Source organism: Salminus brasiliensis, chromosome 5 (genome assembly GCF_030463535.1).
Source record: "Salminus brasiliensis chromosome 5, fSalBra1.hap2, whole genome shotgun sequence".
NCBI lineage: Eukaryota > Metazoa > Chordata > Actinopteri > Characiformes > Bryconidae > Salminus > Salminus brasiliensis.
In genome coordinates, this window is record NC_132882.1 from 45,628,554 (window position 1) to 45,654,241 (window position 25,688).

Sequence of the window (25,688 nt, forward strand, 5' to 3'; positions counted from 1 at the left end):
TGTAGCTAACAAGCAATAGAAACGTATACGCCACCAATTAGCACTGGAGATACAAGGCTAATGTCGCTAACAAGCAATAGAAACGTATACGCCACCAATTAGCACTGGAGATACAAGGCTAATGTCGCTAACAAGCAATAGAAACGTATACGCCACCAATTAGCACTGGAGATACAAGGCTAATGTCGCTAACAAGCAATAGAACCGTATACACCACCAATTAGCACTGAACCAGTTAGCAATAGAAACATATACGCCATCAATTAACACTGAACCAGTTAGCCATAGCTCCAGTGCTAATCATAGCTCCGGTGCTAATGTCGCTAACAAGGAATAGAAATGTATATGCCACCAATTAGCACTAAAGCTATGAAGCTAATGTGGCTAATATAAGCACTGGAGCAATGAGGCAGTGGTTCTGTATAGAACCCTAATATCTCATAGAACCATTTGGATAATTCCGTTGTTCTTTACCTATTTAAGGGTTCTTTAAATGTATAGGTTCTATATAGAACCTTAAAAATGGTTCTGCTGTCAAAGAACCATGTGTCAGTACAATGTGGAACCCTCTTTCAGGTGTGTGTGCTTGTGATGTAAGAAATGTAATTCATTTGGTTCTGTGACCGGTTCTAAAGTGTTCCTGCAGGTTCAGGGAGTTCTGGTTCTCCTTGTGTAAAGCAGTGTTCCGTGTCTCCCCCCACACTGTGTTCTAGAGCGGCTGTATTGATTGGCTCGGCCGCGCTGCTATATTTAGCTCGGGAGCCCGGGGGGATGCCCTCCTGCTTTGTTCCCGGCTTATTATCCGTAATGAGGCGCAGGTTGAGGAGGACCGCCGCAGTTCTGCTGTGTGTTTTTGTTCCGTGGTGGAGAACCGGCGGAGGCGGCTCGGAGGAGGAGGAGGAGCGCCGGGGGAATAAGGGCACAGCACACAAACAGAACATCCAGCTGACAAACACACTCCGACAGGGGGCCTTTAGCCGTGGTCCAAACACACCCGGAGCGCTCCACTGTGTTCCACTGCACTCAGAAAGAAGGGCTCCTCCAGGGTTCTTTAGCGAAGATTCCGTATAGAACCGCTTGGATCCGCCCAAAGTAGAAGAACCCTTTTTCAGTGCTATATAGAACACGTAGAATGTAGAGCTCGGAATACCTGCTAAACAATATCCCCCAAAAAGGTTCTTTAGTAAGGATTCAGTGCTTCTATCTAGAACGTCTAGAACAACTCAAAGAACAGTTTCCATGCTTAAGTGGATCTTCAGATTGGTAGAATACCTTTTAGGCCCGTAGTTGGTTCTGTGTAGCCCCGAAAAGGGCTCCACTGTCAGTACGAGTCGTAGAACTCTTCAGTACTATGTAAGGGTTCTATCTTCAAGGGTACTTTAGTAATGGTAATGGTTCTATATAGAACCATCACAACTCAAAAAGATCCATTTAGCTGCTTAAATGGTTCTTTGCCGGGTTAATCGGTTCCTTAGATTGTTGGAAAACCACGCTTTGAGAACCCTCTTTCAGTATCACGTAGAACCCTTTTTTGTGTAGAACCCGGAATACCTGCTAACATCTATGCTCTTTTTCAGGGGTTCTTAGATAGGGACTATATAGATTGACATAGTTCCATGCCGGTTTTTAAGGTTCCTCAGATGGTAGTACCCTTTTGTAGATGGTTCTGTGCAGAACCCTTGAAAAAGTAGATCTGTGTAGCCCCAGCAAGAACACTGTGGCTGTATTCGACCACTGAGCGACTCTCTGTGTTCCTCTGTGTTCCCCGCAGTGGACGTTAAGCCTGACGTTCCGCTGGCCCTGGAGCCGGTGTCTCCGCTGGACCTGCGGACGGACGGCAGGACGCTGGACCCCAACGTGTGGGAGCGGCAGCTGCAGCAGGAGCTCCTCCTCATCCAGAAGCAGCAGCAGATCCAGAAGCAGCTGCTCATAAACGAGTTCCAGAAACAGCATGAGAACCTGCTCCGCCAGCACCAGGCCCAGCTGCAGGAACATCTGAAGGTGAGGAGAACACCCGCCGATTACACCAATTAGAACCCGTTAGGTTCTCAGTAGCACTGCTCGTATCAGACAGGACCGCTGCAAGGAGATGGAGATACAAGCTTTCAGCATGTAGGTGTGTAACGTGCACGTCGGCTCTCTCTCTCAGCTGCAGCAGGAGCTTCAGGTGATGAAGCAGCAGCAGGAGCAGCTGGAGAAGGAGAAGAAGCTGGAGCAGCAGAACCAGGAGAGGGAACTGGAGAGAAATCGCCGCCAGCAACAGGCCCTCATCCTCAGGAGCAGGGAGCGGGCCCGAGAGAGTAAGAGCCCTGACCTGCACACACACACACACACACACACACACACTTCACACCCAGTTCGGTCAGAACGTTTATTTGAGAACCTGACAGCGTTCTCTTTACTGGTGCAGCACCTCCACTCTCCAGTAGGGGGAGACATTTGTTCATTTGTCTTATATAAGTGTGGTTCTAAGGCTTTGTGGAAAATATGGAAATATGGGACATTAATGAGTTATAGCTATAATTCTGAGCATCCTGCGGTGGGGTTGTCCCGATACCGTCAGTTGGACTTGATAACGGGTCGATAAGCTTTTTATCACACTGCGATGCTTTAGAATACTACACAGTAAACAGATACTCTATTTAAAGGAGCCATACCTTACATTTTTGCTATTCTTTCACTAGGTCCACTTATAGGCAATTGCTGTTATTATTATTTAATATATTTCATGTAATTACACTGTATCTCACTATAATTTGTATCACACCATGATACTTTAGAATACTATAGAGCCGATCCCCTACATTTTTGCTATTTTTCTTAAGGCCACGTACAGGCTTTATTTTTCTTCTTCTTATTATTATTATTGTTATTATTATTGATTATATATTTTATTTTATGTAATTACATCACACTATCACTCATTTGTTTCACACTATGATACTTTGGAATATTATATAGTAAACAGATTCTCTATTTAAAGTGGGCATACTCTTCCTTTTTATCTATTTTTCATTAGGTACACTTATAGGCTTATTACACTTATTATTATTCTTAATATTGTTATTATAATTACTTATATTTAATATAATATATTTCATGTCATTACACTGTATCACACTACAATACTTTAGAATACTATATAGTATACAGATACTCCATTTAAATGGCTCAAATCCTACATTTTGGCTGTTTTTCCTTAGGTTTACTTTTATTATTATTATTATTATTATTATTAATTATTAATTAATTATTACTGATTTATGTAATTACACTATTACACTATTACTATTTTATTTCACACTACACTGCTTTGGAATACTATATAATATACATATGTGCTATTTAAAGGAGCCATACCCTACATTTTGGCTGTTTTTCATTAGGTCCACTTTTATGATGATTATTATTATTATTATTACTGATATTATTTTTGTAATTAAACTGTATCACACTGTCACTGTCATTTGCTTCACACTGCGATACTTTAGAATACTGTACAGTATACAGACACTCTATTTAAAGGGGCCATATCCTACATCCTACATATCCTACATTTCTCATTAGGTCAACTTATAGGCTGTATTATTATTATTATTATTATTATTATTATCTTTATTATTATTAACTTGGCTGCCCTGTATTGTGACTCGTAAAAAAACCCCCAAAAAAACAAAAAACAGCCAGACTGAAACCCTCCTAATAACTCACAGCCGTGTAAATGGGCGGGGCTTAAGGCTGGATAGGTGAATGCATGCGCTGTATAGGAAATTCAGATTTACATGGTTTGAGTCCTTTACCTAAAGACACTTTCTCTAGAGTACGGAATTGTTTGCCGTGGTGTTGATGAGTTCTTCACCTCCAGGCTCTAAACATGCAACTGTTACCCTCTGATTTGACTCTTATTTCAGCGCTAATGCTAAGAAATGCCCTTTCTGAACCAGTGCGTATTCAGACTGACCAGCCCTGTGGTGCCACAGGTGCAGTGGCAAGCACAGAAGTCAAGCAGAAGCTCCAGGAGTTCCTGTTGAACAAATCCACGAAGGACATGCTCCCCAACGGACTCTGCAATGGGCTCACAAACAGCTCCAGACTCTGGATCACGTAAGTAGAGCAACGGCCCACTAGTGTACATATTCTCTAATTAAAGAGCCCATACCCTACATTTGGGCTATTTCTTCTTATAGGCTTTACTATTATTATTATTAATATTTTTTATTATTACTGATATAATTTATGTAATTACACTGTATCACATCATTACTGCTTTGGAATACTATATAGTATACATATGTGCTATTTAAAGGAGCCATACTCTATATTTTGGCTGTTTTTCTTTAGGTTCACTTTTAGTATTATTATTATTGTTATTATTATTACTGATATAATTTATGTAATTACACTGCATCACACCATTACTATATTTTATTTCACACTTCACTGCTTTGGAATACTATATAATATACATATGTTCTATTTAAAGGAGCCATACTCTACATTTTAGCTGTTTTTCTTTAGGTTCACTTTTAGTATTATTATTATTGTTATTATTATTACTGATATAATTTATGTAATTACACTGCATCACACCATTACTGCTTTGGAATACTATATAGTATACATATGTGCTATTTAAAGGAGCCATACTCTACATTTTAGCTGTTTTTCTTTAGGTTCACTTTTAGTATTATTATTATTGTTATTATTATTACTGATATAATTTATGTAATTACACTGCATCACACCATTACTATATTTTATTTCACACTTCACTGCTTTGGAATACTATATAATATACATATGTTCTATTTAAAGGGGCCATACCCTACATTTGGGCTGTTTTTCTTAGGGGCATTTTTTTCATTAGGTCCACTTACAGGCTATTGTTATTATTATTATTATGATTATTACTGATATATTTCAAGTAATTAAACTCTGTCACACTATCACTGTCATTTGTATCACACCACAATGCTTTGAAACACTAGCATACATATTCTCTAATTAAAGAGCCCATACCCAAAATTTGGGCTATTTCTCACTAGGTCTAGGTTTAGTTGCTAGGTGCTAAATGGCTCAGTGCTGGCAGGTATTTCTCAGGGCACGGAAGGCAGACCTTACTGTGATTAACAGCTTCGTTAATCTCCATCCGGCTCATTTCGCCTCTCCTTTGTGTTCAGGGCGTCCCATCACACCTCTCTGGAGCAGAGTTCACCTCCGCTGGGGGGAGTTTCTCCTTCCTACAGGTACCCGCTGCCGCCCCTGCAGGACTACAGGGACGATTTCCCTCTGAGAAAGACAGGTACGGCCACAAGCTGCATGCACTGAAGCTGAGGGAGACGTGTGTTTGTGTTCGGTGTACATTTTGGCCATTTTATCGGAAACACCTGCTATGTTTTCCATGGTACAGTCCGTTTCGCCGTTTAGAGCGATTCTGACGTGGGCCGGGGGCGACCGGTCAAACACTACAGCTATAAACACACTGTCCGTCCAGCGCTTATTTGAACCGACCGGCCTGCCTAATCATCTCGGATTAGTTCGTTTACATTCGGAAGGCCGAGCCAGGCGGGCCAGGCGGAGAAGCGATTGAGCAGGTAGAGCTGTTTACCCTCGTAATTGGAAAAGACACAAAGGGGAAGGAATGTCGCAGCAGTTCTGTGACCTCACACCACAGCTATGAACCCACCTCGGGCCGGCCAAACCAAGCGGGAGCCGTGAGCCCCTCTGACGCCGACTTCCCACGAGGCTAGCGCTAACACTGCGCCAACAAACCTGAGCTGCTTTCTGTGGAAAAGTCCGGGATTTCTCAGAGCTCCGGAGAAATGACCCCCCCCCTCCCCCCCCCCCCAAATTATCCGAGTTCAGCTCTGAGCCGGAAAAGCGGAGAGTTTACCTCAGCGAGCTGAGAGGAATTTCATTACTGACATCAGGCAAATGTGGACCTGTGTGTGTGTGTGTGTGTGTCGGCTCTCCCGGGTCTGAGCAATTCTGGGAAAAAGGATACGTAAAAAATAAACATGCACAGAGCGAGCGATTAAACGCTCAGCACATTTCAGCATCGGTTTGCATTCGTTTCAGTAATCGCTCAACTCTTCATTAAAGGGGCGATATGCAAAACCGTTGCAGAACCATTCAGTCCCTGAAAGGTTCTGAAGCTAAGCTGCCGAAACTGATCGTTCCCAATTCAGTGTTTTTGAGAACTCAGTCAAACACCTTCTCAGACTGTTTACACACCCTGTCCAGCCTATTGCACTTTAGCCCCGCCCATTCACGCACACTTTAAAAGTTATGAAAAGGAGTGGCGACAAATCAGAACAGAGCTCATTTGCATCACTCATTAATCCTAAAGTCTGAAAAATAAAGAATTTATTTCTCCACACGCACTGCATTTCGTTTAGCTCCGCCCAGACAGCCTACATCAGTTTAGCTCCGCCCATTCACACACTGACCTTATAAGGAACCTTTTAGCTCGGAATGCTTTCTGAATGAGGCACACTTGATGTGCCAGGCAATCAGAACAAAGCTCATTTACATTTATGTTTTAAAGGGCCCGTATGTGAAGCCTAGTTCCTGTGCTACTGTTTATTTACTGCATTTACAGACAATTTTGACGATCTTTTTTTAGTCACTGTTTACTTTAATGTGGGTTTGTGCGAGGGCCAAATGCTCCCCCTGCTGGCTGTTCATGTGATCATTAGCAGTGAAAAAGGGGGAATTTTATACTACAGCCAAAGGGAGCCAGGAGACGCCACAGCAGATTAAGGCTGAGGCGGCTGGAGTGCGTTGTTAGGCAGAGGTTGAGCCGTGCTTTAGCCGAACCGCCTCCGACAATACGACAGACCCCAGAAAAAAAACATCCAGCACAAAAGCGTCACCAGCGCTCGTCACGTAGCCTCTCTGCGCCGCGTGCTGGACGGAAATAGCCCTGACTGGGGGGCTTGTGATGTTTTTGCGGGCAGGAATAGTCCAGCCTAAAGGAACGGAGGGGCAGTTTGACCCAGTTCCGAAACATGTGAGGCAGGTGTGTCCGAGACCCATCATAAGCTCGGCTTATAGCATATCACAAGCTTTTATGAAGCAAAAACAATCATAATTCATATTTACACGAGCTTTCACTTCCTCACTGTGCTGAGAGCGGAGAGGGGGGGTGGGTGGGGGTTGTGGGGGGCAGCGCTGGAGGAACATGCTTCATAAAAGGGCAGCTGTTGCATCAGAGGGTCCGAGTCCCTCAGGCGGGACGCAGCTCTGTTTTCCTGTGCCTGATGAAAGCGATGCAGGCGCATATGCAGATGCATAGCAACCACTAAGCAACACCACTGCAACCACCTAAAAGGGCATTGCTACCATGTAGCAATATTACAGCACCCACCTAGCAACCACTAAGCAGCTCCATAGCAACCACTAAGCGACACCACTGCAACCACCTAAAAGGGCATTGCAACCATCTAGCAATATTACAGCACCCACCTAGCGACCACTAAGCAGCTCCAGAGCAACCACTAAGCGACACCCTAGCAACCACCTAAAATGCCAATCAATATTACAGCACTTGTCTGTCAACCACTTTGCATCACAGTAGCAACCAGCTGAGGGACCATAGCAAGCACCTGGGATACCATAGCATTCACTTAGCAACACCATAGCAACCACTACAAAACACTATAGCAAACCACCTGGGATACCATAGTAACCACCTAGCACCTAGGATGATAAGACAGGATGTAGTTCCAGCCTTTAGCTGGATGTTTGAGTGTGTTCACAGGGAGTCCAGTGTCACGTCAGGGGCCGAACACGTGTCGGCCGACTGAGGGAATCTGGACTCGGGTCACTCATGGTACTTTAATATACGGCAGAACCGCAGTGCGTAGGCCGGTTCTGTTCTGCACACCTGCTGAAGTCTAACTCACTCTGAGACAACGTAATAACTGCAGCACGCCACGCTGAGGAACCTCTGGCGGTGCTTTCAGACGCGGAACCGGAGCTGATTTATGGTTCTGCCTTGTGTGGATTGCTGTTTGGCTTGGCCTTTGGCTCCGGTGCTGGCTAACATCAGGCAGGTGCTCTGGACCCCTGTCTGACCGCAGTGTTTTCCTGTTGCATCGCCCGCCATCCCAGCCCCCTGCTGCGCCCTCCTCCCAGTAACCTTTCGTCTCCGTGCTGATGGGATGCCGTTCCCGTGGTGACTGCTTGTGATGTGGGGTAAAAATAGCAGGCCTCACCCTGCACCCCTTCCTTTTCAAACGGCTGCTGACGCTAAAGTGAATGCCTGATCTAGAGCCCTTTGAACTTAGAACCCTGTTGACTCAGAACCCAGAGCACATAGATCCCATGAACTCATGGTACCCAGAAACATGAACCATTGAGAAACATAGAACCATGAGAATACAGGAACCTAGAACCTAGATGGCCCTGAGAGCATGGAGACCTTAAGCTCTGTGAACCTAGAACTTTGCAAACGTAAGGAACCCGTACTTGAACTTGAACCCTGAGAACTTGCAAGTCTTGGGGCATAGAAATGTGAATCTAGAACCCTGGGAATGCTGGGAATGGAACATAGAACCATGGAAACAGAACCCAGCAGCAGACCTAGAACTCAGGGAACACAGAACCTTGAGAACACTGATATAGTGGCCAGGATTTTTTCCGTCAAAATAGAAGGATTCAGCTCCAGGGACTCTTCTGAAGCGCAGTGTGTGTGTGTGTGTGTGTGTGTGTGTGTGTGTGACTGTGTATGTGTGTGTGTGACTGTGTATGTGTGTGTGTATGTGTGTCAGTGTGAGTGTGAGAGAGAGTGTGGGTGAGAATGCATCTCCTCTGACTCAGCCCTTATGACTCCCTAGCCTTATGACACAGATACTACACAACAACACATTACTCACACACACACACACACACACACACTCCCAACAGTCGAGAACCACTGTTTTCTAATCCTTACATAAAGCCTCCTGTTAGACAGTCAAGAGCACTGAGTGTGTGTGTTGTGCTGTGACTAAGACTATACACACACACACACACACACACACATATATTTCATTATACCATTATGGTCATAATGTTTTGGCTACACTGTATTCTGCTGAGGGTCAGACCGTTATGTCCAGATGACTGTCCAGACCCTCAGAGCATCTCTCAAATGGCTCCAGTAAATCATAGTAGGTCATAATGTTTTGGCCCTTCAGATGATCCTGACTCAGTTCCAGTCCTGTCTCGTGTATTGACCTGCTGCAGCCTGGGAGAACCCGTGTGCTCCAGTGTACTACAAGCACCGCGTAGAACCCTTTCAGCTTTGACGGTCTGCTGTAAGCGATGTCCTGCTGTGTTTTCTCCGCAGCCTCAGAGCCCAATTTGAAGGTGCGCTCCAGGCTGAAGCAGAAGGTTGCAGAGAGGAGGAGCAGCCCCCTTCTGAGGAGGAAAGAAGGGGCCGTCATGACACCGTTCAAGAAAAGGGCCCTGGAGCTGCTCGGTAAGAGAGACTCCACCAGAGCTGAGTTAAAGGGGTGGTCCGGTGTGTATCACCCTGACCTCTATCTGCTGTATCTGTAGAGTACGGTCCATCACCACAGACCCTCATTTCTACACGATTCCCTGAACTCAGTAAAGAGCAGAAACTCACTGACTCTAATCTCACTGATAATAGAAGTCAATGGGCAGATGAGTTAAAGGGGTGGTCCGGTGTGTATCATCCTGACCTCTATCTGCTGTATCTGTAGAGTACGGTCCATCACCACAGACCCTCATTATTTCAACACGTCCGTATAATTAGATACGTTGGGTTTTTTTGGTTCTCATGCTAGCTATCTTTCCGTCCACAGAGTCCAGCAGCAGTAGCAGTGCCCCAGGCTCAGGCCCCAGCTCCCCTAATGGAGCCTCCAGCGCCCTGGGGGCTGAAAATGGGCCGTCTTCCCTTCCAACCACCACCAGAACTGAGGTACTAAAACCGCTAAGCCTTCAACCGCTAACTCAGCAGCAGCATGTCTGTGCTTCCTCTAGATGTTAGCACTGGAGCTACAAGGCTAATGTGGCTAACAAGTACTGGAAGCTTGTGGTCATCCCTCGAACAGATATGCTTATGTGGTTTCAGACTTATCTAGAACCTGGACCGAAGCACAGATCAGAGGTAAACACTGTAAGCCATGTTAGCCATGTAGCTCCAGGCTGTAAGCTTAAACGATCGCGAAAGGAGTTGCCTACGAATTCAGGCTCGCAACAGGTCAACGACAAAGCAGTAATGCTAAAGGAATGCGGGTGGACGTCAGACTCCGCACACACACACACACACACACACACACACACACACCCCAGTGACCCGGCCTACACTGCGCTGGTGCAGCTATGAAAACAGAGAGTGCTCCTTTCAGCCTTCGGCTCGCTCGTCCGTCACAGTCCAGTGGAACTGGCTCCCAGCACAGACAATAAAGCCAGTCCGCTTCCTCTCGGGGCCCGGCTCCAGAGCCCTCTTCACTGGCTCTGCCACGGTGAAAGAGATGCTCTATACGGCATATGACAAAAGTATTGGGACACCTGCTCGTTCATTGTTTCTTCTGGAATCAAGGGTATTCAAAAGAGCTTATCCTGCTTTTGTTGGAGTACTGGATGGAGCTCCACCACCATCATTCCACTGCTCCACAGCTCCTCAATGCTGGGGGGCTTTTTTACACCCCACTAGCCCACGCCTGGCATCATTAGGCAGCATGGAGCCAATAGGGTCATGATGTAGATCTGCACCAGAGAGTCAGAGATTCTATTGGCAGTACTTCTTCTCTACAGGGACTAGACAAGCTGTGTGTGAGTGTGTGCATTTGCACATCTGCACGTTCATTAGAAGGGGTGTCCACAAACATTTGGACACGTAGTGTAAGTGAGTTGGGTTAGTTTTGTGACCTCACTGAAGTGTTCAATTGGACCGTTCAGAACAGGGGGTGAGCGGTACGTGCTGGAATCTACAGTGTTTACATTCACAACAGTCCTAGATGTGAAGTGAGGAACATCGGAACGACCTGGCGGCTCGGTTCTGTCCGGGGGTGTTCTACGGCGGGTGTCCGAAACGACAGGTCTGTGTGCAGCTGTGTTATTCTGCAGCACCACTGTTTACACTCCCACAGACCTCCAGAGCAGCGGCCACCTCGGGAACGCCCGTTAATCCGCGGCCCGGCCCGGGAGGCCGAGCTTAATTGATCCGCCAGCCGCTGGTAGTAGCCTACGACACGCTAACAGAGCAAACAAGCCGGGCGGCGATCTTATTGACACAGGCGGAACGTAGGGTGCAGCGGGCCGGCAGGACGGGTGACTGCCCGCCTTGTTTGTGATCTGTAACTCTGGGTATCCTCTTTCAGAGCCAACGGCTCCCCCGGGTCACATAAAGGCCGGATATCCACCTACAGGTCAGCCAATATGCAGAGTAGGGGGGGGGGGAGAATAAACAGGGCCGCTCCGTGACCACATGCCGCTGGACCGTCCTGCTGTTTGCAGGAAGCGTGAGCTCTCGGACAGTGGAGAGATCAAACCTGGTTCCTTAAAAATGAAAATCAGGGTACTATAAGGAACCTTAAGGAACCTAAAATCAAGAACCTTTTAAGGGGAACACTTTTTTGGTGCAGGATGCCAACCCCGTGGTTACGTAGGACTATCACGTCCTGGTCTTGGTCTGAAACTAAGCTGGAAAAAAAGCTCGGGTCACATTTCTTTATTTTGTGATGTCACAAAAAACAGCACATTTGCATATATATTCACTTCACAGTTTAGCCCCGCCCATTCACGCTGAAGTTATGCACTATATAGAAATTGTCTAAAAAAAATTGTCACAAAAAAACTGCATATTTAAATGACCATTTATTCAGACTACAGCAGTTTAACTCCGCCCATTCTCCCTAAAGTTATATAGCAGATATAAATATTATAACAAACATATAACAAACAAACATACCTTCCATTTATGAAATCCCAGCTGCGAAAACAGTCCATGATCTCCCAACAACTAACAGTATCCTCCCGTTCAACCTATAGCAGTTTAGCCCCGCCCATTCTCCCTAAAGTTATGTATACAGTATATAAATATATATATAATATTGTTTCTTTTTTTTAAAGTTGCCCATATATGGTAAAGAAGCTGCCAAAATAACCCATTTCCAGTTGATTGTTTTTGTGATGTCACAAAAACCTCCATATTTACATAAATTTGTCTCTTAAAGGCACAGTTACAAAAACAGGCTGTTAAATTTTAAAGGAGTTTTTGTTTCGATAAGTAAAATGGTGGATATGGTGGATTTAAAGAACAATAGTCCGTGACGCTTATGATGTGAATTATGTGTAATAGCTGTATATGTATATTAGCTCTCATTGTTTATCATAAATTGGCCATAATTGGCATTTTTGCTTGTTTTATGGTGTGAGATGATCTGCAGATCACTGCTAATTAACAATTAAATAATAATAATAATTATTGAGAAAATGACTTTAAGCCCGTTCATAACACTGACGAATCAGTCGATTCATCCTATTAGACTTACAGACTACATTTCAGCTCATCATTTTTTCCAAGTCCACCAGTTAAAGGCGGTCCCAGAACCCATGCGTTCCGGCCCAGAACCGTTTAGGAGTCTTTATTTTTACGAATGAACTTCAGAACTGTCGAGGCATCATGCTGTCTTCAGGGCTGGGCGTTTATAAGGATCAGGAGAGGCTCCGCGGTTCTGTTCGCTCTAGTACATTAAAGTTTATTGTGCTGCTGCTGTTGCTCTCTCCAGCCATCTCCGCGGTGGGATTTCAGAATCGCTCGGGTTCCTTACATCTCTCTCTCTCTCTCTCTTTTCCTCCTGTCAGCGCTGGCCTTCACAGCCTAAGCTGCTCGGCCCTGAGGGTCCGGCGTCCGTGCTGAGCCTTTACACGTCTCCGTCTCTGCCTAACATCAGCCTCGGCCTGTCTGCTGCTGCTGCTTCTCCTCCAATCGGCGTGAGTTACCCATCTCTGCTGTGCTCTTAAAGGGGAACTCCACTGATGTTTGAAAATTCTCTGCGTAATTCAGAGTGAGAGCCGAGCTGATCCAGAGTCGAGTTCAGGGTGAAACTGAGCTTCACTGTGGAGAAAATGACCCGCTCTGATTTCTGTACAGTGGTTCTGAAGTTATGTAGTAGATATAAATATAAAAAAAATGCATAAAACAAACATACCATCCATTTATGAAAACGCAGCTGCGAAAAACAGTCCATGATCTCCCAACAACCAACAGTATCCTCCCATTCAACCTATAGCAGTTTAGCCCCGCCCATTCTCGCTGAAATTGGGCGGGGACCAGGTGTCAGTCACCATGACTACAACATAGATACAGCCTATAATTTATCTCCTTTCCAAAGTCTTCTGAGTTTTATATGGAATGATGATGATGATGATGATGATGAAGGTAAAATAGTGAATAGAGAATCTGAACTAATGCAGTTCTCTTTAGGGACTACTTTCTGTAGCTGCACTACACCCTGCAGCATGTATCCCTCCACCATTTTAATGATCTGATTTTAAAAGCAGGTTCTAGAGCCGAACTCTTCTCAGAACTCTGGTAGAACAGTGTCTCAGGCATCAGGCAGCGTCTTCATCACCATTAGGTGAAGAACTTTCTGTGAGGAGCTTTTATTATTAGAGCTTCAGACGTCTGCTTCCCTTCAGTAAATGTAAAAGACATTTTAATAAAAATGGTTGGTCAAAAATGGACCTTTTTAATGGCTTTATTAAAACAAAGCTCATTTTCCTCTCTGTACGAGGAAGTCCACCAGTCCCTTCCTTCCCACAAACGATAGCCCTTCTGTGTCTCTCTCGGAGGATCCTGAATATACCGTGAGCGTTTACGCTGATAAATGAAAGGAAATGTCGTTTAGGGCCCCGCTGAACCATGCATTGTGGTGCCTGTTGAAAGACTAGCCATCACCGACTGTCTGGATGATATGTATGGCCTCAGGGTACCGACCCCCTGACCTTGGGAGATTTTATAGGCCTTAGATAAATATTGTGCTTAAGTGTCTGGTGTCAGTTGCGCTCCAGTCTTCCCCGGCCACCTCATCCATTACTGCTGTTTAGAGAGGCCGAGCCAGAGTAATCAAGTGCAGCTCCAGATAGTGTTCACTCTCTAACCTCACTTTACATGAGAACGCCATCAGCTCATTACTGGGAACCGGACAAATCGGACCGGTGCAGAAAAAGGTGCAGACACATCAGCAGCACATCGTCCAATCAGAGCGTCAGAATCTCTGTAAATGCCTGGGAGTGAGGTTCTGTGCTCCTGTGCTCAGGACCTGATTAAACTCTAGTTAAGACCAGATTAAGACATGACTAAGATCTGGTTAAACAATGACTAAGATTTGGTTGAAAATATCTTTAATAAGACCGGACTTAACCATGGCTAAGATCTGATTAAACCGGGTTAAGACCTGACTAAGACTTGTTTGAAAATGGATTATTAAGACCAGACTAAACCATGACTAAGGCTTGGTTTAGCCTTTTTAAGACATGATTGAACTCTGGTTAAGACCGGACTAAGACATGACTGAGATCTGGTTGAACCAGGCCAAGACTTGGTTGAACCTGGTTAAGACCTGATTGAACTCTGGTTAAGACCGGACTAAGACATGACTAAGATCTGGTTGAACCTGGTTAAGACCTGATTGAACTCTGGTTAAGACTGGACTAAGACATGGTTGAACTTCAGTAAATGTAACCTGGTTAAGACTTGGTTGAACTCTGGTTAAGACTAGACTAAGACATGACTAAGATCTGGTTAAACCTGGTTAAGACCTGATTGAACTCTGGTTAAGACCGGACTAAGACATGGCTAAGATTTGGTTAAGCCGTGGCTGAGACCTGATTAACCCTGAAGGCTGGTGGATCTAACGGGCTGTGTGTGTTTCCTCCCTCAGGCTGGTTTGGGGATGAAGGAGAAGCATGCTGAGGGCAGTGCGATGTTGGGCCTGTCTGCTCACGTCCTCGGCCCTGTGCCCCTACCTGTTGCTATGGACACAAAAGTGAGCAGCAGCCAGCAGGCCCTCCTGCAGCACCTCCTGCAGAAGGAGCAGCTTCGCCAGCAGAAGATCCTGTCCACCGGTGAGAGCCTCAGCAACATGTGCACACGTCAACAATGGGCCATAATACTCCCGTTTCTATGGTTACACTACATCCATTTCCATGGTTACCCACTACCATAGCTACATTTCTGTGGTTGCACTAAACTTATTTGCATGGTCACGATACACCCGTTTCCATGGTGACACTATAAATATTTCCATGGTAATGCTACCTGTTTTCTTGGTTATGACATACCCATTCCCATGGTTACACTATATGCATTTCTGTTGTTCCACAGAAGTACACTCATTTCCTTGGTTATGACATACCCGTTTCCATGGCTACACTACTCCTGTTACCATGGTTACACTATACTAACTTCCATGGTAACTTGAGATCTCAATTTCCATAGTTAGACTCTACCCATCTCTCTGGTTACAAGCGACACACACACATTCCCATGGTGCCGTCACACTGATTTCCATGGTTCCATCGCTGCCGCCTTTGTCCCCCTATGCTGACCATCTCTCTCCTCTCTCCAGGTCCAGGTTCGGTGTCCGTGCACCCTCCGTCTCCGCTGGCCATGAAGGAGCGCTCCACCAGCAGCATGCGGCCCAAACTGCAGCGCCACCGCCCGCTGAACCGCACACAGTCCGCCCCGCTGCCTCAGGGCATGCTGGCCCAACTCGTCATCCAGCAGCAGCACCAGCACTTCCTGGAGAAGCAGAAACAGTATCAGCAGCAGATCCACATTAACAAGGTGAACATATACAGTTATTATATTAAATATAGACACATAAATATATAAGAACAGCGTGCACTCATATATGACCCATCTCGTCCAAGAGTGTAGTTTGGACCAAATCTAGCCAATAGGGTGTTTTCTGAGTAAGCAGTGTAGTTCTTCTGTAAGTCGTCGGCTAAATTTAAATTAATTTGTGATTTTATCCAAATGTACAATGTACAATTTTCCCAGACTAGAAAATAAAATAAACCGTTAAAGGACTGATTCAGTCAGCACTGCAACACCTAAATTGCTGTCATTAACAGCCTAGGCAAACTTCGTCAACAGTCAGACGTTCGTGGCTATCTTGGCAGTGCATTGTCAACACAGACACGTGCAGCCTGACGCTTGTACCCCCCTACGCTTTACACCACTGAAAAATCAATCCGCCAAGGTCAGAATGACCGCACCTGGCTCTTAAAGGGAGCGTCGAGAGACAAGCTGATTGGTTCATTGTTGCACGTTACGCCCAAAAAAACACGCCCCTGATTAATTAAGAGACTCAGGACAGCCGAGCCTGCAGATCACTACAATAGTGCCCAAAAACTTCAACTTTTCCAAAAGCAGCTGATATCCCGTCTTAGCCGAAATGCTAGGCTACATCCGTTGCTTCAGCGCCGGTGGCTTTCAAGCAGCCTTTCTTCCTCAGATTGGAGCGGAGGGTTAAAGAGAATACGTCCTCTTGTTCTCGTGTGGATATATTTGTGTTTCTGTGGCTCTGGTGACCTCGGCCGTCCGTCTCGGCGTAATTACGCCACTGAGCGTGCGAGGCTAGCGACGAGGGAGGCTGGCTCCCTGAAAGGCCCCATTGTGTGTTCGAGCTCTCAGATTGATCTGCTCTATTACTGCTGGAGGAGCTGTGGGAAATCCAAGGCTACAAGTGCAGTTCTCCGACCCGAAGATCAAAAGTGTTCGTGGGGAAATCACCCCTGCGCTAACACGCGCACCGGGCTCATTGTTATGGTGGCCCCAGTTACAAGGACCTCCACATCCAATTTGGCTAATTTTGCACATTTAACGGAATGGGTTGACCAAATAAATCTGCTGTACCCGCTCGAAACGGATGCTGTCAATCATCCGAGACATGAAGACTAAATCTTACTAAATCGGGCTTCTTTTCTTTAGCGCTGCGATGCTAACGTTGCTAAAGACCATAGTCTGGAGTCCAGAGTCTACACGCTTCTCTCACAGTGCTCGAACCACATCCAGAGGGTTCAGTGAGGTGGCACACTTGGTGACTTACTGAGGACTATACCACCTCACCAAAGACCTGGATGCAGTCTGAACCGGCAAAACCGAATAATACGACGAATAATAGCATCATTTGGACGAATAATAAATAACGTGTTTGAATTTCACTCAAAGCAAATGCTTATCAAAGGCCTATATATTAAAAATAACTGTCATTTAACCTCAGTTAACCCTTTAACCATTTAATTTACTCCAAAAACCATAAAGAAAGGAGCTGCAAATGTGGAGCAGCTTGCCGATGTAAAGGAGGCCTTCTCTGATTGGCTGTTAAAAAGGCTCTCTAAGCAAGGATTAACCTCCAGTCACTCGCTGTTAAGATCCGCTGCACAGCAGAAGTGGGGCGCTTGTAAATGTTTACATGTGCTAAAGAGGGCGCTGACGGAACCGTATTGGAGCTTATGGGCTTTAGCGTGTATAAAAAGCAGTTCGCTAATGCCTGGAACCGGCAGCTATTTTAGCCTGAGCGGATATTTATATGAGGCCTAAATTCCCTAAGCCTAATTGGCCTGTGTTTTACTCCCATATGCTTCAGCCAGATCCGGCGTAGTGTGTGGTGAGCAGCGTCGCTCCAGACGGTGTGTAATTTAGTCATGCATTTAAAAAACGGCAGCGGGATGAAAAATTGACTCAGACTCTGATTCTTTACGTTTGTTTCCCCTTGTTTTCAGTGCTGAACTGAGTTTAACTTGGCTGAACCAAACAGCACCAAACCTGACATAATTGAATTGAACTGCACTAAAATCAGACTGGACTGGACTGGACCAGTCTGGGCTAACCAAAGCAAACCAAATGTATTTGAACTGAACTGAACTGACCAAACAAACAAAATTAAACTGAACTGAAGCTAATTAAACAAAACAGAAAAGTGAACTGATCTGATCTAGTCTAAATTGAATTGAATTTAATTTAATTGAACCAAACCTAATTAGACTGAACTGAACTGGACTAGACTAGACTAGACTAGACTAGACCAACCAACCAACCAACCAAACCAAAATGAACTCAAATGAACTGAATCAAACAGAATCAAACTAAACTAAACCAAACCAAAATGAACTCAAATGAACTGAATCAAACAGAATCAAACTAAACCAAACCAAACCAAAAGGAACGCAAATGAACTGAATCAAGCAGAATCAAACCAAACTGAACTCAAATGAACTGAATCAAACAGATTCAAACTAAACCAAACCAAACCGAAATGAACTCAAATGAACTGAATCAAACAGAATCAAACCAAACTGAACTGAATCAACGCTAACCTAACCAATCCAAACCAAACTGAACTGAACTGAACTGAACAGTGAACTGGTTTGCACGGAATTAAACCGAATTAAATTAAATTGTATTGAACAGGACTCAGTTTCTCAAAAAAGCTTCTTAGTATTCTGAGAATTTTCAGTGGTAGAGAGAGGACATAGTCTAATGCTTGCTAGACAATTTATGAACCTAAGAAAAACCCAGAACTGATCTGATCTGATCTGATCTGAACCGAACTGAACTAACTGAACTAACTGAACTGAACTAACTCAACTGATCTGAACTGAACAGAACTAAATTGATCTGATCTGATCTGATCCGATCCGAACTGAACTGGTGTCTCTCTCCTGCAGCTGCTCTCCAAGTCCATCGAACAGCTGAGACAGCCCAACGGCCTCCTGCATGAGTCAGAGGAGGAAGAAGACACACTGGAGCGGGAGGACTGCTCGCCCTCTGCTGGCGTTATCCGGAAGTGCAGCCCCAGCGGCAGCCGGAGCAGCAGTGAGGTCATTAAAATCAAGGAGGAGCCAATCGACAGTGACGACGAATCACAGGCCAAAGAGAGCACTTACCTTCACCAGGTGAACGGAAGGCTGGTAATACGGGCTACCATCTGAGCTGATGGGCATGGGCAGACACACAAACACACACACACAAGCGCACACACACACACACACACACACACACACTTCCCAATCATGCCCTAGCCCCCACCTCCTGGCCCTCCTGAACTGTTTCCATTCGTGAACTTGTGAAGTGATCTCCTGTACCGTATGTTGTAATGTTCTGTATATAATTTAAAGAAGAAGAGAATCTAGAACGTCGAGAATCGGTTCTATGAGGAAAGTCTTTATTTGTAAAAGGTCTTTTAAACTGTAATTACTGCCCTTTCTACTTTCTATCCCCCGCCAGAACAGAGCCACCCTAAAGCTCATGTACAGTAATCACTGATTTTACATGCCACTTTGCATAGCTTTAATTTTGGAGGATTTTGATTATTATTATTATTGTTATTATTATTATTATTACATCAGCGTTAGACTGCAACAGCCTACCCTTCCACAGAGGGACCTCGTTCATGTTAAACACCTGCTCGTAACAAGGGGCCACTTTAAAGACACACTCCACTGTTCTCCATCCTGACCTCTGTCTGCTGTATCTGTAGAGTACGGTCCATCACCACAGACCCTCATTTCAACATATTAAAACACACCGGACCACCCCTTTAACTCTTTATCCCCATCCCCTTTATGTCCATTGACTTCTATTATCAGTGAGATTAGAGTCAGTGAGTTTCTGCTCTTTACTGAGTTCAGGGAATCGTGTAGAAATGAGGGTCTGTGGTGATGGACCGTACTCTACAGATACAGCAGATAGAGGTCAGGGTGATACACACCGGACCACCCCTTTAACTCATCTGCCCATTGACTTCTATTATCAGTGAGATTAGAGTCAGTGAGTTTCTGCTCTTTACTGAGTTCAGGGAATCGTGTAGAAATGAGGGTCTGTGGTGATGGACCGTACTCTACAGATACAGCAGATAGAGGGCAGGATGATACACACCGGACCACCCCTTTAAGTTCTCACATGAGCCGTTAGTGTGGTTGTGGAGAAGTGGAACTGTCTCAGAACCTCGCTCTGCGTTCTGCCGTGTTCTCCCACGAGCCGAAATCAAGCGCTCCGGCTTCAGGGCCCAGAGCGAGGAGGAGGAGGAGGAGGCTGAGCAGGAAATGCCTGGTGGAAGCCAGGAATGGGGGGTGATTCATGGGCGCAGGAATGCTGGGAGAGGACGAGGGGACGAGAGAGAGAGGCCGGTCATGAGCTGATTTACTGTCAGAGCAAATTACAGCGCGGGGGGGTGGGGTGGGGTGTCGGGTGGGTATGGCAGCCACTTCTAAAAGCCAATCATGTCCTCCTCGGTCCCGGGTGGCTTGCTGACCTCCACAGGCCTGTTCAGAGGTACTTTCAGACTCCTGGTTGACCTGCTTTCTGCCCAGCTACGCTCAACCTGTCGGCGGTGGACGAGCATCCTCCCCAGCGTCTGTTACAGTTGCTCCTGCTGTTGCTGTAGAAGCTTTACTGGGGGGTAGGGAGGGGGGTAGGGTGGGGTATATGTGTGTGTGTGTGTGTGAGAACCTGTGAATAATCAATGCTGCCACTTGTACAGCACTTAGGACTCGACATCATACAGTGTGTAAAAGTGAAGAGTTCTGAAGGTTGTCTCACGTCTCCGTGTTCTTCCTCCTCCCGGCTGTGTGGACAGTCCGCCGGTGGGCCGTCAGCCGTCCTCTTCGTAGCTGTTTGTACGTGTTTCCCCCTTGCCTTGTCACAAACCCCTCTCTTTTTCAAATAAACGTCATTCCTGTCCTGAAATCTGCTCTGGTCCTGTTGTTTTTTTAAGGAGGTGCTACAGGACTCTCTGGAGAAGATCAACACAATGAACCTGTTGGCACCATGCTGCCTAATAATGCCAGGCGTGGGCTATAGAGGAGGGGTATAAAGAAGCCCCCCAGCTGTGTTCTCTGGAATGATGATGATGGTGGTGGAGGTGGAGCTCCATCCAGTACTTTTGTTTGGGATGAGTTGGGGCAATCAAATTCTCACAGCAATGATCCAACTCCAAAATCTAGTAGAAAGACTTCTTCTCTGGACAGTAGAGATTTACAGTTACTCCAACAAAAGCAGGATCAGCTCTTCTTATCATCCTTAATTTCAGAAGAAACAGTCAACATACAGACGTCCCAATACTTTTGTCAAGCAAAATGTAGCTGTCCGACATTTAGCTTGCTGCCGACGCTGTCCGTACCTTAGAAGGCAACATTGTGAGGAAGGTACCTACCAAACGCTATGTTTAGGGATTATGTTCGGAAACCCGATATTACAGCGTTGTTCTGTTTCCGAACTTTTTCCGAACTTTTTGGAAGGATGGGCTGAACGAAGTGGAAGCTTGTCAGCCATCCTGTTCCAGTGAATCAGGGCAGGATTTACGGCCTTCTGCCTTCACGCGTGGCGCATATAACCCCATCCCATCAGCCCGCTGCATCTGATCCCATCGGGACGACGGGAATCGCTGAGGCTGAAACACTCGGAACCATGAAACGCTTGTTATGTCAGGTGTAGCATTACAGCATAACAGCATCTCCTCGAGCAAGTGTGTTGCAGGTTTTCCACACCGGAGTGAGACGAATCCCGGCCTGCGGAACAGAACTCACGGCTCATTGTGCAAACTACACTATGTGTCCAAATATTTATGGACACCCACCTACCTTGAGCTGCACCCATTGTCGACACAGTCCCTGTGCTAGTCCCTGTAGCGAAGAAGTTCTGCCAATAGAATAGGATAAACATCATGACCCTATTGGCTCCATGCTGCCTAATAATGCCAGGCGTGGGCTAGAGGGGTATAAAGCCCCCCAGCATTGAGGAGCTGTGGAGCAGCAGAGGAGCTGTGTCCTCTGGAATGATGGTGGAGGAGCTCCATCCAGTACTTTTGATTGAGATGAGTTGGGGAGTTCGTCTTTTGTTGCTGAATGCAATCAAATCCTCACAGCAATGCTCCTCCAACTCTTTTTCTGCCCTTGATTTTAAAAAGAAGCAACGAATGAGCAGGTGTCCCAATACTTTTGTCCAAATAGTGTAGTAACAGTCATTTCTATGCTGTTTGTGTGAAAGACATGTCCCCTTTAGCTGCTCCATATAGCTCTACTGTTAGCTTTAGCTTTAGCATTAGCGCCAGAGGTTGGGAAGACGTGGGTGAGACGTGAGGAGTGTGTAGTTTCTGACGTGGGTTCCCACACTCAGATACGGAGGCCTTTAAGGCCGGGCTTTGTGGGCTTTCTGAGCAGCGCTTTGAAGTGAACATGAGAGGCACGCAAGCTCTGAGACAGAGGTTACGATAAAGTGGACTTCAAGGGCAGTGATATACAACCTGGACTAAGGAGACCACGGCAAGTTTAACCAATTATGCAGGGTAGGCTTAGGCTGGACCTGGTCAATCCCACCAACACACGATGACCCAGGGCCTTTTTTTTGGGGGGGTGGCTTTGGTGTGAAATGGTCTATTGTAGAGTCACCATGACTACAGCACAAATACTCCCAGCCAGCATGCTAATGCTAATGCGGGGGCTCACATGGGTGGGTTCCAGGTGGACATGGGTTCTAAGAAGGTTTGTACATGCATTTTTACTGGGACCTATGCAAATGGGCCACTTATTTCTACAGCCCACCTTGATCTCACCTGGGTTCCATCTAGGCCCGTATGCAGTGTCCAGCCCAGTTTTTCCCCCATCACTGACCCTGGTGGGCATCCATATGTGGGGCCAACATGGAACCCAAGGACAAAGCCTTCTGGACCCCAGTTGGACATGGACATGTCATCTAGGTAGCCGTTTAATTTACTACCCAAACCCACCAGTGGGCCTACATGTGTCTTCTGAGCTTCTGATGGAATGATGATGAACGGTGGACCCGACACTAGAGATGTCAGGACAAACACGAATGCCTCCTGTGCCAGCCAGATGTCATCACAATGGGAGTGATGAGGGTGGAGAGCACCATCTACCCACCCAGACAGAGCAGGGCCAGTTGTGCTCTCCCAGGCTCCGACTGCTGATGGCGAAGCAGCCTGACCCAGGATTCGAACTCGCGACCCCTGGGCCATAGTGTCAGTGTCTCGGCCTGCTAAGCCACTCGCATTATTTATCGAGTAAAGAAGATTAAATGGTGGAAACGCCAATCAGGGTCCTGCGGAAAGGGGTCAACAAGCCCCCAGGGTGATGTCTGATTACCACGAAGAGACCTGGTGGCCTTCCCTGCATCCCTCACAGCTCTGCAGCATGCGGGACATGGCAGGACGTGTTGTTCTTTTTCCCTTTCTTTCCACTTGTGAAGCCTAGTCCCAAGGTGAGGGACAGGGCTGTCCAGACACTGCTGGCAGGATGCATAGGAAACTTTCTTTTTTCGGGCTAATAAGACCACCCCAAACTCAGAAAGCCGTGAAAGAGCCCCTCTGGACCGGTCTCATTTACTTTGGAGCCACCCTCCAGCTAGGATCTCCACGCCGTTCACTTGCTCAGCCTGTTCCAGCCTGGCTGAGGGGTGATGGACTGGCCATAAACTCTGCTCTCCTCAGCCGATTACATCAACGGAGCAAACGCTGTCATTTGATTGATCACGAGCTCTATAATATATCTTCGAGGGGTGTAAAACAGTGCTAGCGGCTTGAAGGGGACGTCTAGGCTTTCACTGGGTTATCATTACCCATTATATAAGGCTGTTTGGAGCTTTTGCGACCTTTCGTGCAGAGCAGTCGAGACCCTGCCGGCAGACGTCAGTCAGTGTCTTACGAGCGACCGGCCCGGCTCAGTGAAACGCCAGGAAGTCCAGTTTCCTCATAACCAGCAGAGAACAGAAAAAACGACCCAGCCGCACGCATTCAGGCCTCACTCGGCCTCGCTGCCCAGCGTCATCCAACCTGTTATCTCGGCCCTAGCGGGACTGATCTCTCTTTTCAAGTTTAATGAGGAAGGCCAGTTAGGGGGAGGGCTGCCCCGCTGCTTTCAAAGGCCAGAAGAAGTCCTGCTCAGTCTCAGCCTGAGAGGTGATACTGAGGAAGAGCAGCGGCCCGGGGACGAGGGCTCCCGTGGGAGGACCTAACCTCTAACACAGGGAACGAGGCAATGGGTGGAAAGCTGGGATTTAGGAGACAGAGTGAGAGAAGGAAAAAAAAGGAAAGTAAGAGAGGAAAAGAGCTTCAAGCCTGAATGTAGCCTGAAAAAAGTCCTGACAGATGTCTCCTAGACAAATGTAGCCCCAACAAACGTTATCCTAGCCTGTAAATGTTTTCTCTTCTGACAGTAACCCAACAAAATTCGGTCCTAACTCAACTGAAAGTCTGGTCAAATGAATTCTGTCAGGCTTTATTTGAGTTAGGACAGAAGTTTGTCTGAAGCTGACAGCAGTGAGAAAAATGTGTCTTAACTCGAATGGAGCCTGACAGTCTCCTGTCCTAACTTAAACGTAGCCTGACCAATATTAAGTCCTAACTCAACTGTAGTCTCACAAAATTCAGTCCTAACTTGACTATCCTGACAAAATTCAGTCCTAACTCGACTGTAGTCCCACAAAATTCAGTGCTAACTCGACTGTAGTCCCACAAAATTCAGTGCTAACTCGACTGTAGTCCTACAAAATTCAGTCCTAACTCGACTGTAGTCCCACAAAATTCAGTCCTAACTTGACTATCCTGACAGAATTCAGTCCTAACTCGACTATCCTGACAGAATTCAGTCCTAACTCGACTATCCTGACAAAATTCAGTCCTAACTCGACTATCCTGACAAAATTCAGTCCTAACTCGACTGTAGTCCCACAAAATTCAGTCCTAACTTGACTATCCTGACAAAATTCAGCCCTAACTCGACTATCCTGACAAAATTCAGTCCTAACTCGACTATCCTGACAAAATTCAGTCCTAACTCGACTGTAGTCCCACAAAATTCAGTCCTAACTTGACTGTAGTCCCATCAAAATTCAGTCTTAACTTGACCATCCTGACAAAATTCAGTGCTAACTCAACTGTATGCTGATAAAATTCAGTCCTAGCTGAATGGTAGACCAAATCAGTCCGCCTACTTTAATTGTAGTCTGATCAAATTCTGTCCTAACTTGAATACAGCCTGAATCTAAAAAAGCTAACAGCATGTTTTCCTAACTCAACGGTAGCACAATTAGTTCCCCCATAACTCGACTCTGGCCCAACAAAATTCAGTCCTAACTCGACTGAAAGCCTGATAAACAACATTTTGTTTGAGTTAGGACAGAAGTTTGTCTGAAGCTGATAGCAGTCGAACATAGTGCCTGACAAATGCCTGTCCCAACTTAAACGTAGCCTGACCAATATTTAGTCCTAACTCAACTGTAGTCCCACAACATTCAGTCCTAACTCAACTGTATCCAGATCAAACATGTCCAAACAGAACTACAGCCTGACAGTTCGTCTGAACTGAATGTAGCCTTAGAAATTCTATCCAAACTTAATAGTAGGCCAACGAAATTTTGCTCAACCAGACCATAACCAACCAAAATTCCTCTTCATCAAGTTTATTCATCAATCAAAGCCTGAACGTCTGAAACGAAAAAGCTTGTTGCCATGCAAGCTTCATAGACGTCAGTGCCAACAACACGATATATAGATGTATATAGATACATGAAACACATGAACCTGATGTGAACGGTTGGGCCAGGGTCTGGGGAGAGGAACCAGAAGCCTGAGACAAATCATGTGAAACTGAAAGACACCGAAAAGGAAAGCAAAATAAAGACTGAGGAGCAGACGTCCTCGGGA

The 25,688-nt window shown here is 46.0% G+C and overlaps 1 protein-coding gene across 4 annotated transcripts in view; it reads left to right on the top strand.

The window, feature by feature from the left end:
• hdac9b (histone deacetylase 9b) overlaps positions 1-19,689 on the top strand; it is a 49,849-nt gene extending 30,160 nt beyond the window's left edge. The window contains exons 3-12 of one of the 4 annotated variants that reach the window (XM_072680633.1): positions 1,772-2,001; positions 2,150-2,300; positions 3,912-4,104; positions 5,181-5,302; positions 9,335-9,466; positions 9,816-9,931; positions 12,823-12,951; positions 14,904-15,087; positions 15,591-15,808; positions 18,697-19,689. In XM_072680633.1, the coding sequence (XP_072536734.1) occupies positions 1,772-2,001; positions 2,150-2,300; positions 3,912-4,104; positions 5,181-5,302; positions 9,335-9,466; positions 9,816-9,931; positions 12,823-12,951; positions 14,904-15,087; positions 15,591-15,808; positions 18,697-18,960 (1,739 nt within the window). In that variant the 3' untranslated portion in view covers positions 18,961-19,689. The remainder of the gene's footprint in view (positions 1-1,771; positions 2,002-2,149; positions 2,301-3,911; positions 4,105-5,180; positions 5,303-9,334; positions 9,467-9,815; positions 9,932-12,822; positions 12,952-14,903; positions 15,088-15,590; positions 15,809-18,696) is intronic. The other 3 variants (XM_072680634.1, XM_072680635.1, XM_072680636.1) reach the window with 3 other exon arrangements.
• Positions 19,690-25,688: the final 5,999 nt, after the last annotated feature.